Source organism: Ochotona curzoniae, unplaced genomic scaffold, assembly GCF_017591425.1.
Source record: "Ochotona curzoniae isolate NIBS_2020 unplaced genomic scaffold, NIBS_Ocur_1.0 contig_2404, whole genome shotgun sequence".
NCBI lineage: Eukaryota > Metazoa > Chordata > Mammalia > Lagomorpha > Ochotonidae > Ochotona > Ochotona curzoniae.
This window is the reverse complement of record NW_024465451.1, coordinates 11,547,138-11,563,311: the sequence shown is the minus strand read 5'-3', so window position 1 is coordinate 11,563,311 and position 16,174 is coordinate 11,547,138. Positions and strand designations below refer to the sequence as shown.

The following is a 16,174-nucleotide window of genomic DNA, read 5'->3' as shown; positions in this document are numbered from 1 at the left end:
ACCTACATTGCTATACTTATAGCTACACTATGCACAATAGCAAAGATAATCCATCAACAGATGGACAGATAGTGAAAATGAGTGATGCATGTGTGACCCTGTGCACACAAACATCCACACAGAATATCTAGCCGTGAAAATGCTATTTGGGGGCTGGAGTTACAGCATAGCAGGTAAAACCACAGCCTTTGGTGCCAGCATCCCATGGGGCACCAGTTTCTGCTGTCCCAGCTGCTCCACTTCCGATCCACCTCCCTGCTAATATGCCCGGGAAAGGCAGATGTTGACTCAAGTGCTTAGCTCATGTGCCCACAAGGGAGACATTGAAAAAGTTCCTGGCTTCTGGCCTGGTCCATATTTTGCCATTGCAGGGAGTGAACGCTGTTGAAAAATTTCTGTTTCTGTTTCTTTCTCCTTTCCTTCCCTTCTTTTCCTTTCTCCCTCTATAACTCTGCCTTTCAAATAAATCAATGAAAAAACGCTATAGCATTTTAAAAGGGTTGGAATTGGAGAACATAATTTTGAGCTAAATAAGTCAAATTCAGAAACATGAATATAATGGCCCACCATGATGGCTCAGCAGCTAAATCCTTGCTTTACATATGCCAGGTTCCCATAGAAGCTCCAGTTCCTGTCCTGGCTGCTCCATTTCCCATCCTGCTCCCCTGCTTGTGGCCTGAGAAAGCAGCAGAGAATGACCAATGTCTGGGGACCCTGCACCTGCATGGGAAACCTGGAAGAAGCTCCTGGCTTCAGGCCGGCTCAGCTCTGGCTGCTGCAGCCACTTGGGAAGTGAACCAACAGACAGAAGATCTTTCTCCCCTCTCTGCAAATCTGCCTTTCCAATAATAAATACATAAATTGATCTTTCTTTTAACTTATAAATATGATGTGCTCTCTTTCATGCATGGGAGTGTTTTTTCTTTTTTGTTTTTAAGATTTATTTATTTATTGGAAAGTCAGATATACAGACAGAGAGGAAGATCTTCTGTCCGATGATTCTCACTCCCCAAGTGAGCCCAACGGCCGATGCTATGCCGATCCGAAGCCAGGATCCAGGAACTTCTGGGTCTCCCACACAGGTGCAGGGTCCCAAAGCTTTTGGGCTGTCCTCAACTGCCTTCCCAGGCCACAAGCAGGAAGCTGGATGGGAAGTGGAGCTGCCGGCGCCCATATGGGGTCTCGGCGTGCTCAAGGCGAGGACTTTAGCCACTAGGCCACGCTGCCGGACCCACGTGGGAGTTTCTTAAAAAAATTTTTTTTTTAAACAAATCAATGTCAAAAGGCAGGCATTGTGCCAAGCACTGGGACACAGGCATCTTCTCCTATAATGCCTGGTTTTGGAGTTCCACCACTTCTGAAACCTTTTTCTGTTAATTTGTACCCCGTGAATACAGCAAAGATAGAGCTGAAGTACTTGAACCTGTGCCACTCACACAAAAGACCCAGACTGAATTCTAGCTCCTGGATTCACCCAAGCCCAGTCCTGGCTATTGTGGATCTTTCAGGAAGTGAATCAGGAGGTGGAAGATTTCTGCATGTTTCTGTGTATTTCAAATAAGTTGAAAATAAAATTTTATAACGGTCTATCTGAATATAGAATTGCAAGCAGCAGAGGCTGGAAAAGGTGGAGAGAAATGGACTAAGTTGAATAACAGGCACCAAAACAGATAAAGAGAATAAATAAATAATTGCCAGTGCTCTACAGCACAACAGAGTGACCGCAGTTCACAATAATTTATTATATATTTAATGAATGGATGGGAAACAGCAATCCAAAGGCTCCAAAGAGAATGATGACGGGGAGAAGGAAGCAATCACTGCTTTTTATTAGTACAATCCACGTATATTCAGTGTGCACAGACACATTTAACTTTAGTAATTGTTAACTAAAGTGTTTTCATGTTTAAAGAAAAAAAAGCTGAAAATAAAGGGGAAAAAATCCCAAATCAAATAGTCATGGGGGAAAACAAAACAAAACAAAGCAAAACACTGTTCCGTAAATGTCTAAGTCCAAACTCACCCCATGGGGCAAGACCACATCTCTAGCAGGTCTTATCTATCAAACCTTTAATTGCTGTGAATTTCCAAGTCTCTGCCCTACATCCTTTTTTTCATTTGTTGTGGAACTAATTTCACTGACATCCGTGATATCACTTATACCTGTGAATGTTAAATTTATCTGAATTTCTAACCTAGATCTTTTTCCTGAGTTCCTAACATGTCGGTTGAACCTCTCCTGAAATCCCTCAAACTCAACAAATTTAGAACTAACCTGAATCTGTGCACTGAATGTGATCCTCTTCCAGTTCTCCCTTCCCATTTTAAAACATCTTACGCATATGACGACTACTCTACTCTGAAACTTGTGAAACATCTTTAACTATTCTTGCTTCCTCACGACCCAAAGCAAGAAACCAAACCTTACCAAGCAAACCTTAGGTCTACCCATTTTTTCTCCATCTCTGCTCTTCCTTCCCTCAGTTCAGGATACCGACTGGTCTAGTCAAAATTAGGACAGCAGCTTTCTACCAGGTTTCCTCTTTGCTCCTCTTTACCCTCCTCCTCCCTAATGCAGAGGGGAATTTACCTTTGCAACACACATTTTATGCTACTCCTTCACTTTAAACCTTTCAGTGACTATACTATATAAGGATACGAACAAAAAAAAAATCTTAAGCTTCCAATAACGCTTCCTAACTCTACATTTATGCTCTCCCCAATGTTCTATCTCAATTCTATAAACTTTCCTTAAGTTGGTATGTGTGTCATTTGTCCTTAACCTGAATGAATCTACGCAACTTTGAATTTGTTCTCGGTTTGAGCATCAGCTTTTCAGGGAAGACTTTTCTGATGTTCAGAGAGGAGGATTAGGCCCAGAAAAATAAACTTTACCATCCTAAATATTTCACAACACTTGCAATTAGTTATTTTATCAAATAAAAATAAGTGAATTCCATGAGAACAGAGACCTTATCTTCCAATTCAGAACATATAATGTAATAGTTTTCATATGAGAATCAGGAATCTATTGAGAAAACTGGCTAAAGTATATTCAGAAAGTAAAAAACATTGCCTGTCACACTGGCAATCCGCTAAGTGGTGGTTTCAATTCCTGTTACTCGGCTTCCAATCCAGCTCTCTGTGTCTGGAAAAGCAGCAGCAGATGACCTAACAGCATGAGTCTCTGACACCGACATAGCAGACTTAGATGCAGGTGGGTTCTTTTCAGTTGAGTTCCATGGGTCCAGCCTGGCTCCACCCATCATCACCCTAGCTGTCCAACTAAACCAGTGGGTGCTGTAATCCCAAAGAGGTGAGCCCACATCTCCCCCTACAAGATCTGCCTCCAGTCCAGTTCTGTTACGTACTAGTGGGTGCTGTTGCCCAGGCCTGATGTGGCCCACCTCTATCCCAACACTGCCGAGCAGGTACTGCATCCTAGCCCAGCCAGGAATGGCTCCCAGCCCCAGTTTTTGAAAGGTTCGGCAGGCGGCAGGTGATGCTGTTTAGTCCAGCATACATCTTCCACATGGGCAGGTACCTCGGCCTGACCCAAATATGCCTTCGGGTTTCCCCCTATATACTACTCCATCTCAGCTCCCTTACCTATCTGTGATTGCAGTGCCCTGTGTAAGACCCCAGAAATCATTCCTCCCTTGTCAAACACGCCCTCAGCTGCTGCTACTCCAGTACGTCTCCAGACTCCTTTGGCTGGGAACTGGAGTGGCATGTCCTGGCTTGGAATTCCCTGCTTTCCCCATGTATCTTTAAAATAAGGGGAGGAAAATTAAGCAGCTATGCTGGTATACTGGTATAATTAACACAGATTTGGCATTAACCAAAGCCAGAATGTCCACCATCTTTTGGCTGCTTCACTCCCAGCAGTGAAACACTTCTCTACGTACAAGGCAACCTTTTCAGAACTTTAACTTTCACGGATAAGGGAGAATATGTGGTGTTTTCTTCTTTTATATCCATTTTATTTCATTCAACATAATGTCTCCCAGTTATAAACTTTTTGATACAAATGTCACAAGGCTGGGATTTTTTTTTCTTCTCTATTTTGAGATTTACTTACTTGAAACTCAGAGTTGGATGGGGAAGAAGGAGGAATATTTTGTATCTGATGATTCACTCCCAAATCAACCATAGAGGTTGGGACTGGCCAGGTTCAATCAAGGAGCTGGGAACTTCAAACAGGTCTCCCAAGTTTGTGCTCGAAACCCAAGCATTTAGGCTGTCTTCTACTGTTTTCTCACCGGCAGTAGCAGTGGGCTGGCTCAGAAGTGAACAGCCAGAAAACAAACCAGCTCTCTCTTAGGATGCCAGTCTCACAGGTGAAGGCTTAACTTGCTTGCTACAGTGTTTGTCTATCATCCTTTATTAGCTAAATAATATTCCTGTGTAGGCTACATTTTCTTTATTGATCTTGAGATGACATGTTGGTTGATTATATATATATATTTTATTATATATATTTTTTAATTACATTGTATTATGTGACACAGTTCTATATAGGCACTGGGATACCCCCCATCCCTGTCCCAACCCTCCCCGCATGGTGGGCTCCTCCCCCCCATTGCGCAAACACAGTTCAGGTTTAGTTGAGATTCCTTCATTGCAAGCATACACCAAGCATAGAGTCCAGCATCTCATTGTCCGGTCAAGTTCAGCGGCTTCTTGGGGAGACCCTTCCCGGTCCGAAGGCAGAGCCAACAGAGTAGAATCCCGGTCAATTAAAAGCCTCAACATAACATCAGCAACAATATATAATGTTAAGGGATAAATTGACAAAGTATTGAGCAACCAATTTGTCAAAATTGGATGCATGGTCTTAACAACTTCCTGACAACTTCAATGACATTTCAACAATTGAGGTGCGAAACAGTTTTAGGAACGGTGTGCAGAGAAATCTTCCATACCTTGGTGAGGAGTACTTAATCCCTGTGTCCTACCTAGTAAGGTGTGTGTGAGTCCATGCTGACCAAGCCTTCCTTGTTGTTCTCTGCCTATCCATTCCAATTTGTGAGTGTGTGTGTGTGTGTTGGGGGGGGGGGGCTCTGGAGCGTCCCTCATGGTCATTGCAGAGAGGGTGGGGACCTGAAGTTGGAGCCAAGTAAGAACCAGAAATAGCTCCTCTCCTTAGTCCTGAAGGGAGTTTACTGGTAGCGGCTGTGTGCGATCCAGGCATGGGACGCTACTTGTCCCTGGGCCTTCCAGCCCCCATGCGGAGGCTGGAAGACTACCTCCCCAGGTTCAAGCTCCACCCCTTCCCGGATTGATTATATATTTTGACTGTTGGAGAACAGTGCTGCTGTAAACCTTGTGGTGTAGGTAGGTTTTTGAAACGTATTCATGCCTTTTGAAAATAACCAATAGTGTGGCAAGGTATTTTTAAGAATGTGAATTTGCTGTTTTTGCATTCTTAATGATTTATTTGAGAAGCAGAAAAAAGCAATTGAGAGAACGTACTGATCACTCCCAGCATGTCCATTACATTGCCTTCTCTTGACTGCAGTCAAAATCCAGAGCTCAGTGAAGATCTGCCATGAGGGTTGCTTTCAGTGCTACTCCTGGGGTCCAAATTAGCAGGAAGCTAGAAACAGGAGCCGGAGTACGGTTCTGAATTTAGGTACTCTGAGGGAGGATTATTTGCTAGGCCAAATCCCTTCCCCTATTTTTAAGGCTTCTTAAGGAACATTTGTTTATGCAGGTTCCTATGAGAGATCTTAGGAATTTATGAAAGATGAGACCTTTTAGGGAATAGTCTGTGAAGTTTGACTGTTTCTCATTGACCTGAGCTCAGCTCCTAGAAAAATTTAGGCCCACTTTAGAGTGCCAAGCTTATTCTTACTGCTAACCAGCCCATATCATGGTCTGAAATTGATTTAAATGTAGTGATGCAGTTCCAACTGAAAGATACATGGCTTAGAAACAAAAAGAAAAAAGAAAGAAAAGTATTAATAAGTGAAGAGAAATGACTTTGTTCTTTGACATAATAGAAAGACCTCCCGATCTTCATTTCAAAAGAAATGGATGTATGAAACTTTGCATAACTCCTTTTAAAAAAATTATTTTTTCTTGGAAAGGTAGATTTACAGACAGAAAAAGTGATAGAAAGAAAGAAAGATTTTTCATCTGCTGGTTCACTCCACAAAACTGGCCACAATGGCTGAAGTTGAGCCAATCTGAAGCCAGAAACCTCTGGCTTTCCCATTTGAGTGTGGGATATCAAGGCTTTGGGCCGTCCTCGACTGCTTTCCCAGGCCACAAGCAGGGAACTGGATCGGAAGTGAAGCATCCGGGACCGGATCTGGAGCACATGCTCCAGACATGGGATCCCAGCAGGTGCAAGGCAAGAATTTAGCTACTAGGCTATTGTGTCTTGCCCTTCCAATAGCTTTTTTTACTATATATAAAAATCTTATTTTGATGATGGCTTACACTTTTGAACAGGGTGGGAAGGGTCAAGAATTAGGGGAAAGTGGGTGAGATCAGTGTTTCCACATTTTTTCTTCTTCATGTGTCTGGGAGAAGGGGGCAGATGGGGGGGGGGAGTTGCACTCAGCCTTCAAACTGCACAAGTACCTGGGGATGGCAAACGGCCACCCATGTCATTCCAGGCTCCCCAATGTGCATGCAGCATGCACCCAAGGATTCTGCTCAAGTGATTTTGATAATTTTGAAATGCTGTCAGTCTTGCCACTCCAAGAATGAGGAAATACTCTCAGGGTCCCCTGGCTGACATAATTCCCCTTAGAGACTCCATTTGTCCAGATACTCACTGCCAGTGCTTGGCTGAGGTAGTTAACCAATCTGATCTGCCCTCCTTCCTGTATTATGGTACCAGGTGTCCTCTGCAGGCGCCAATGGACTGCTATATCCTCCATGGGCACCTGGGCATGCTGTCTACTGCTCTGTGTAAGCCACTAAGGAGACCGAGTTCTGACACTTGCACTCCACAGTCAGACCACAGATGCTGTGATTTTCCCCACAGTTGGAGTTCTGAGTCCAGTGGATCAGTTGTGGAATTCCCCATAGAAACCTTGTCTGAAGTGATTCCAGACCTGATTCCTGTGTGCTTGTCAGTACAGGGTCCGGTTCAGTCCATCACCCACATCAGCCTATGCACACTGGTGGTTGCAGTTGCTGGGTCAGTTCTGTCTCCAGCCCTGTCGCCTATGTAAACCAATGGATGCTGTGGCCCAGCCCGACCCTGCCTACCACATGCTTGGCCTTCACAAATACCAACAGGAGCTGCAGCCTAGTTGGAGCGACCCACAATAATCTCCCCAGCCCTGGTTCTCGTGCTTGCCAGTACGTGTAGCAGACTGGCTATACATGGATCCAGTCTGTCCCACATCCCATTCATTTCCTGTACATGTCAATGGGGATTGAAGCCTAGTTCAGCCCAACCAACCCCACTCTCCAGCCCACACTCATGCCAGTGGGTGCCACTCTCTGTCTAGCCAGGCCTGCCCACTGCCCTGATTCTCATGGTCACCAATGGGAGTGGCAGGCCAAGAGAGAGGTGCCTACAATTTCCCTAATGGACCCGCTCCCACCACCAGATTTTGTACTCTAGGTGATTTTGCAATTTTGCTTGGCAGATTTTGCCCCTAGTCCCGGTACCTGTCAGATGGTGCTGTGTCAGAGCCCAACCAACCCACAACCCACTCTCGCCTATGAATGCACCAGTGGGTACACTCAGCCCAGCATGGATTTCTTCCTAGTCCATCTGACATGCAGGCCAACAGGTGTTGTAGCCTGGCCCTGCCTGGTCTGCCCCATGATCCCAGCTCTTAGGCTCACCAGTAGGAGTAGTAGCCCAGCAGGGCATCTGCCTCAGCCGTACTCCTGTGCTTGTACTCCTTCCTATTGGGTCTCACGTGTGATAGTTGTGTTTTGTGGCCCAGTCTGGCATGGCTTCACCTTGGCATTTGCCAGTGGGTGCTGTAGCCTGTCCCAGCCCAGATCAGCCTCAGTTCCAGCTCATGCTGGTAGGTACTACACAGTCTAGCCCAGGCCAGCCAGCCCCCAGACTGGTCCTAATGCGAACTGGCTGGTATTGTGGCCTGACCTGGCTTGTCCCACATCCCATGCTGGTTCTACCAGTGGATGATATGAACTGGTCCAGCCTGGCTTGCCCCCAGACCTGAGCCAAATGTGTACCGGTGGGTACCATAACCTGGTCTGGTCTGGGCTGCCCCCTGCCTTAGTCCTTGTGCTCACCTGCAGGGATGAGTCCTGATAGAGGCGTTCCCCTGGCTCCTCCAACAGAACCTCTCCCAAATGCCAGATCTTGTGCACTTCAGTGGGTCCATGGTCCATCCCTAGTCCACCTCCTGTCCTAACAAGAACAGTGGCCTTTCCTGACCAGTCCACACCCATTCCCGTTCTTACTGTTGGATACTACAACCCAGCGAAGCCAGGTCCACATCCAACGCAGCTCACACGTGGCTCAACAGGGACAGAAGCCTCACCCAGCCTGTCCTATATCTACCCTGGTTCTCACCAGCACCAGTGGGTGTTGGAGTTGAGCCCAGTCTGGCACACCTCAGACCCAATCCACACCCATGCTGAGGGGCACTATGCTATGTCCACACCAGATCACAGCATTCACTCCAGCCCTCGTGCTCACCAGTGGGAACCACCACCCAGCTGGGGCATTCCTTTAGCTCCCCAACCAGACCTGTCTCCAGCCACAGATCTTTCACATGCTGGTAGTTATTTTGACCCAGCTTGGCATAGCCCCTCACCTGTATTGGCCTTTGCCTTTGGATGCTGGAGCCAGCTCCCAGTTCCAACTCTTCTGGCAGGTGCTGGAACATGGTCCTGCTCAGTCTGCTCCCTTCCCTGGGTCATACAGACCAGTAGGTGTGATACCCTAGCCCGGCATGACAACCTTACCCAGTCTGCCCCCTTCCAAGACCAATGCACACACTTACCAATGGGTGGAACTACTTGCCAGCCTGCCCAAAACCCAGGCCTGAACTAGCAGGAGCTATGGCCCACCAGAAGAGTTGCCCAAGTTTTCCCACCAGGTTCACTCCCAGACATAGATCTCATATCTGCCAACGGGTGCTAGGCCCTTATCTAGCATAGCCTGCCTGCTGTGTCCCAGCTTTTGTATGAGCTGGTGGATGTTGCAGCTTGACCTGGCCCACGTCCTGTTTTAGGGTGTGCATGTAGGTGCTGCAGCCTAGACTTGCCTAACTTGTTCCCAGCCCCAGTACCTGTGAGTGTTGGCAGGTTTATGGTTATGGCTCAGCTCATCACTTTCCTGAACTCTTAAGCTAACTAGTGGGACTTGTAATTCCATAGTGTTAGGCCCACATATCCTCCACAGACTGTACCCCTGGTCCTGGTTCTCTCTTGTGCTGGGTAGTGTCATGGCCCAGCCTAATATTACCCGTCCCTTATCCCAACACTCACTTTCAAGTACTAGGAACCAGCCCTGCCAGACAGACCCCCAGCCTAGCTTTTGTGTGGGTTGGTGTGTTGTGGTCAGCAATGCTCCATGCTAACAAGCCCAGCTCAAGTCTACCCATGTGGGCTGGTGCATCAGTCTGTCTTATAAAAGGTCCTCCAACCTCTTCCCTCCACACTGCCATGTCTCAATTCCCTGACTTACCTGTAAGTACGGTGGCCTTGTTATTGGGAATCTCTGAGGAGTCACTCCTCACCTGTAGCACACTCCCAGAGAGGCCTTCCCTCCCATATGTCCTCTTGCCCTTTTCCCTAATCAGTCCACAATGCATGTGCCCAGTAGCGCATGGGTTCTTGAGCCCAGCCTTTGGAAGCCCAGTGGGAGGTGTGCTGGTCCAGTGCGCTGCCCACCCACCGAAGTCCCAAGCTCCTGGCCCATGTGCTGTCCTGGTGCCTTGCCCTTCCCCACACCCAAGATCCAAGGCCATTGAAGTTCTCCAGGCCTGGACTAGCAGCACACCTCGGCAACATGCTGACCTGGATCTCTCTCCTCCCTCTCTTCATCTCTTCCAGGACCAAGCACATGTGGAAATCCCCAGGTTTGCTCTACTTGCCTAATGCAAACTCCCAGGTCCCCACATGCACTGCCAGCTCTTTGCCTATAGCTTCCTCCTGCAAGTCCACATCCTGAGCCCCCTGTGAGCCCATGCCACCCACTGGTTGGCTAGGTGCAGGTATCACGTCGTTGCTGTCCTCTGGCTCACTCAGAGGGCTATCTTAATTTCATCTCCTGAAGTGGGATAGCTGGATCCTATTTATTTATTTATTATTTTTCAAGGAACTATACTATTTTTTAAAAAGGTGTATTTATTTTTATTGCAAACTCAGATATACAGAGAGGAGAGACAGAGAGGAAGATCTTCAGTCTGATGATTCACTCCCTAAGTGACCACAATGGCTGGAGCTGCGCTGATTTGAAGCAAGGATCCTGGAGCCTCCTCTGAGTCTCCCAGTTGGTTGAGTCTCCCACTTTTTTTTTGTGACACAGATTTATTCCCCAAATGTCCCAAGCAGTGGGGGCAGGAGCCAGGCTGAAGTCAGGGGTTTGGAATGTAATCTGAATCTCCCACATGTGTGAAATGAACCCAGGCAGTTGCCTCTGAGGGTATATATTATCATAAATTGGAATTGAGAAAAATAACAAGACCTGAACCTAGAACTCCAGTATGGGATGTGGACATCTCAATTGGCATTCTAACTGTTGTACCAAATACCCTTTGGTAGTCTAAATATTTTATCAGATGAAAACATTCTCTCCCATTCTGTTGGTGTTCTTCTTACCCTATCGATTGTTTCCTTTGAAATTGAAGTTGTCTGGTGGCTCTTACCTTTTTTAGGTCTTTTTTATTATAAAGATTTATTTAATTTTATTGTCAAGTCAGATATACAGAGAGAGGGAGAGACAGAGAGAAGGGTCTTCCACCCATTGATTCATTCTCAAAGTGACTGCAGCGGCCGTTGCTGAGCCAGTCTGAAACCAGGAGCCTCTTCTGGGTCTCCCACATGGGTGCAGGGTCCCAAGGCTTTGGACCATCCTTGACTGCTTTCCCAGGCCACAAGCAGGGAGCTGGATGGGGAAGCAGAGCACCTGGGATTATTACTGGTGCCCATATGGGATCCTGGAGCATCCAAGGCGAGTACTTTAGCCGCTAGGCTACTGTGCCCTGGGTCTTAGGTTTGTTTAGTTTTTGTTTTGGATTCACTTTTTTATTTCATTTTATCTTCAAATGTTCTTTATTATGTATTTATTTTGTTTTTAATTGAAGACTTATTTATTTGAAGGTCAATTACAGAGAGACAGAGAATTTTAGGTTTCCAGCTGCTAATTCACTCCCCAATTGGTCAGAATTTCCAGGTCTGGGCTAAGACAGAACCAGAAGCTGTTATCCCATCCAGATCTCCCTTAGGGATGACAGTGCCGAAGTACTTGAGTGTCATCCACTCAGTCCTTTAGTTATCAGTTCGTATGTACAAAATTGGAAAGAAGCAAGTTGCAGGTGCTCTTTAAGAAGGGACAGTTGTATTTTATTATTTCCCAAATACTGGGTGATAATAGATTGCCACTGCACAGCGTGTACAATCATCTTGCTTAATGCTAAAGGCTGGTAGTGTCCCTTTCAGTGAATGTGCTACTGTTACAGTAGAGGTGGCATATTCTATTAATCACATTATAAGTTACTCTTTGTGCTATAAATGTATATTCTAAGACCTGTTGTTTGTGCATGACTTATTTTAGATAGAGTGTGTGTCCACAGACTTGAATACTTCCTTAGAAGTTGACCAGACCTATAGGCCTGATTACCTAATGTATTGGGTCTCAAAACTAGGTGCATGTTACTTTTACTGATAACTTGCAATATTATATTTGTAACACTCACAAAGGAGTTCTACCGGTAGCAACTCCCAGAGAGGATCAAGAGAAGAGATAGGAAAAGAGGATGTCTGTCTTAAAATGCAGCAGCCTTGAAATGACAAAAGCAAAGGCTTTGCTTATTTTTTGCCTTCTGAAGAGACAGTTTAGGTCCTTGATTCACAGGAGTTGGCTGACTTACCTTTCTTGCATATCTGGGTATATTTCTCTCCTTTGCACAGGAGGTGGCCTAACATGCAACATGTGGGCCACAGCCAGGACACATGTCACTGGGCTCTGGTCCATTTGATAGGAGATCCTGATGAATTGCAGGTCAACAGGACATGAAATCATGCATTGCTTGCTTATGCCAAAGGTCATCAGTGGACCCCTTCCCCCTGCTTTGCAAAGGTGTTACTGATAGTGGCATAAGACCCTTGGTGCTTCTATTGGCATTTTTTTTTAACCTTTAAAATCTGAATATTACTTCTCTGAGAGGGAAGTGTTAGAATAAACATTCTTGTTTGACTTCTGTATTTTCGCTTTTGTTTATTTATTTTTGAAAAACAAAGGTACATAACCAGAGCATGCCCACAATATCAAGCTGAGCCAGGCCAAAGGCAGGAGGTAGAACTCAATCTAGATCTATGTGGGTGGCATGGACCCAAGTTCATACCTGATGCCTGCCCCACGGTGTGTATAAGCATGAAACTAGAAAGAGATGGGAAAAGCAGAGGATGGCTCAAGTGCTTGAGTCCCTGCTTGCAACAAGGGAGGCTGAACGAAGTTCCCAGATCTTGGCTTTAACCTGACTCAGTCTCAGCTGAGACTCAAGAACTCATGTGTTCTGATATGCGATGCAGGTGTCCCAACAAAAGCTCCTAAGCTGCTTTATCTGCTTCCGAAGTTTTAGTTTAAAAGATGTATTTTTCAAGCAAAAAGTAAAAATAATAATAATAATAATAATAATAAAATTAAATGCAGTTGAATCCCCTCTCTATTAAATACCTGAATTGGAGGGATAAACAATTATTTGGGGATGGATTTTGCCATATTTGAATCAGAAGAATTTATTTTAAGATATTTTCCATGTGAATTATGGCACAGTCCCATTTATTTATGAGTAGATTGTCCATTTTATAGTCTGTCTAAGTCTGCAAGGGTGTGTCCTGCCATCCATGTTAGGTATTCTTTGCTGATATCTTAGGAACGTAGATGTTCTCCTGAGCCTTCTGTAACCACTATCTTCCTGTTTGGTCTTCTTTCTTACAGATTACAGTGAGACCCTAACTGGCTTGTAGGTAGCTTTCTTAATATAGCAGAAAAATTAAAAAGTGACAGTATATGCACCTGTGGATCATTTGGATCTTGCAGAAAAGCAAAAAAAAATTATAGTTAGTACCTATAATTCTTCATATAGTAATTTCTTTTAACACTCTTATTTCAAGAACACAAACAAAGCCATAATATGTATTGATGTTTAGTATTTAACATTACACTAAAGATATCTTCTTTCATAGTTAACATGTTAAAATTTATATGAGAGTATGTCAGAGAGTTTGTGGAAATGTGAAACTAAAAGATAAGGGTAAGATTTCTTATTTAGATCCTCTTAGTGGATTACTGCCATGTTGACACCTTGGTTTTAACCCGGTGAGACTGACTTTGGCCTTCTGAACTTTAAGACTGTTACAAAACACAGGCAAGTGATGGTTTTGCAGGCTAATCCTCTTCCTTTGGCACCTGCATTTCATGTTGGCTCCAGTTCAAATCCTAGCTGTTCCATTTCCTATCCACCTCTCTGCTTATGGATTGGCTAAGCAGTGGAGGATGGCTCAAGTGTTTGTCCCCTGCAACCACGTGGGCGATCCAGAGGAGGCTCCTGGCTTTGGACCCGACCAACCTGACTTCAGTGATTGTGGCTATTTGGGGAGTCACCAGCTCTCTTTCTTCCTCTCTATCTATCAAATAAAAATAAGTCAGTCTGGAGGCTGGTGCTGTGGCTCATCACTGTGTCCTCCACGTGCTAATGCCAGCATCCCACGTGAGTGCTGGTTTGTGTTCTGGCTACTCTACTTCTGATCCTGCTGCTTGCTAATGGCCTGAGAAAAGCAGTAGAGGATGTTCCAAGTGTTTGGGCGCCTTCTCCAATGTGATATACCTGGATCAAGCTCCTGGGTTTTGACTTTGGCTGACCCAGCTTCAGCTGTTGCAACCATCTGGGAAGTGAACCAAAAGAAAGAACTGTTTCTCCCTCTGTCTCTGTAACTCTTTCAAATTTTAGGCAGGGTGGGAGGAGTTGTGTTTTATTTTCATAGTATTCATATTATATGAACCTTTTGAAAGCCTGTTACATGTAATTATGGAATTCACTAGAAATTGTCTCTGCATCATTTATAATTTGCAAGTCGAAAGTTTCAAGTTAGCTTATTTTAAGAAATTATTTTGTTTATAACTGTATTGCAGTGTGAAGATATTTAGGCTTCCGATTCTGTTTTTAAACAAGATGGTTTTTGTTATTTTGGGATTCCATTAACTCTATTGCTTTTCTTGTTTAATTTCAGAATTCAATAAGACATAATCTGTCACTGAATAAGTGTTTCCTTAAAGTGCCTCGATCCAAGGATGACCCTGGAAAGGTAGGATTCATTTTTTACTTAAAGTGGTCATATTACTCGTATTCAGTATGTCTCTTGTCATTTTTAAATTGAGAACTTACCTAGTTCATTGGTCAGAAAACTATGAAATAGCAAGCCCTGCTCCACCCCCACTCCATTCTGCTCCACGTCTGATGCACTTGGTGTGCTTCAAGAAGCAGCCAGTTCTGGAAAGGATCTGTTCAAGAAGGAAGAAGCTAGCCTGAGTAGATCTGGTCCTTTGTTAGTTGCATTTACTAATCTAGTCATTGGTTGCTTTTTTTTTAAAGTGTTGTACATTAAATTAAATTTAATTTTGAGCTACATGTTAGGAACCACTGTTAATTAATTGGTTATTATGTGTAAGGAGTTGATCTGTATGTAACTGGCGAGTGTAAAAGTATGTGTGATTACCTGTTTTCTTAGTTTCTGTATTATATTTTAGACTTCATTTACCTCCTGCTACCGTAACTTTATTTGTATGTCTTATCTGTAGATTCTCACTTTATTGTTTCAATGATTTGTTTACTATAATGTGGTGGAAACTTGGTGTAGTGCCTTGATTTCCAAATGCTTGGTTGAACCACACTTGAGTGTCAATAAGGGCTTTCAGATAACATACTTCTTGGCAAGCATGCTTTCTTGTTTCAGTAGTGAGATTGCTTGTATCCTGGCTGGTTCTCCTTGAAAGGATCTTCCTAAGGTGTCAGCCTGGCAGTGTAAACATTTTGCATCACAGTACTACTCAATGTCCTGCAGAAGTTTATTTTCATTATTCTAACTTTGTCTTTGCCTTAAGTGGGCACTGAGGAAACACACTTGATTATATATTTGTTAATATATCCTTACAAGATTGTTAACTTCTTGAGCTTAGAGATGGAGAGTTACAAATTTCTATGTTAAAGTCAGCATTGTTACTGACTAAATATTTTATGATACTTGCTGTGACCTGCTGTTACCAAATTGGTTCTTAGTAAGGTTGAGTAAGTATAATAGTATTCTTAGTATTAACTAATATTAATTCTTATGTATGTTTGTGAGTAGCCATTGGTAAAATTTTTCCTTCCTTTGTAGGATTGCTATAAAAAGAACTTGGCACATCTTTCATTATAATTTCCAATATAATAGAAAGTATATGAATAAGGCTGAAGTATGTTTTTAAAACTTTAGATATTATTAAGCAGTCATTGGATTGTGTAAACATTTGATTTTCCTTTAGTGTTTAAGTGAATTTCAGTTAAAAACTAAGCTCACACATGAATACTTAATTACATTGTTTTAAGTTTTAACAAATTGGAGAGCCATTTAAAAATCTTGGGCTGTTGAATTATTTGTGTGTGCAGCTGTAAATATTATCATTGCATAAAGCAGATGTGGAAAACATGTTACCATTAGAAACTGGTTTTTTTTTTTTAAAGATTTAGTTTATTTTCATTGTAAAGTTATATATACAGAGAGGAGGAGGGACAGAAGGAAGATCTTCCGTCTGATGATTCACTCCCCAGTTAGCTGCAACAACTAGAGCTGAGCCAATCTGAAGGCAGGAGCCAGAAGCCTCTTCTGGGTATCCTGCATGGGTGCAGAGTCCCAAGGCTTTGGGCCATCCTTCACTGCTTTCCCAGGCCACAAGCAGGGAGCTGGATGGGAAGCACGACCTGTGGGGCTAGAACTGGCACTCACATGAGATCCCGTTACA

The 16,174-nt window shown here is 44.0% G+C and overlaps 1 protein-coding gene across 1 annotated transcript in view; it reads left to right on the top strand.

Annotated features, from left to right (window-relative positions):
* The window catches only part of FOXJ3 (forkhead box J3), a 141,878-nt gene that overhangs the window by 60,068 nt on the left and 65,636 nt on the right, over positions 1 to 16,174 (top strand). Inside the window, exon 4 of the mRNA XM_040974311.1 lies at positions 14,407 to 14,481. Within this exon, the coding sequence (XP_040830245.1) occupies positions 14,407 to 14,481 (75 nt within the window). The remainder of the gene's footprint in view (positions 1 to 14,406; positions 14,482 to 16,174) is intronic.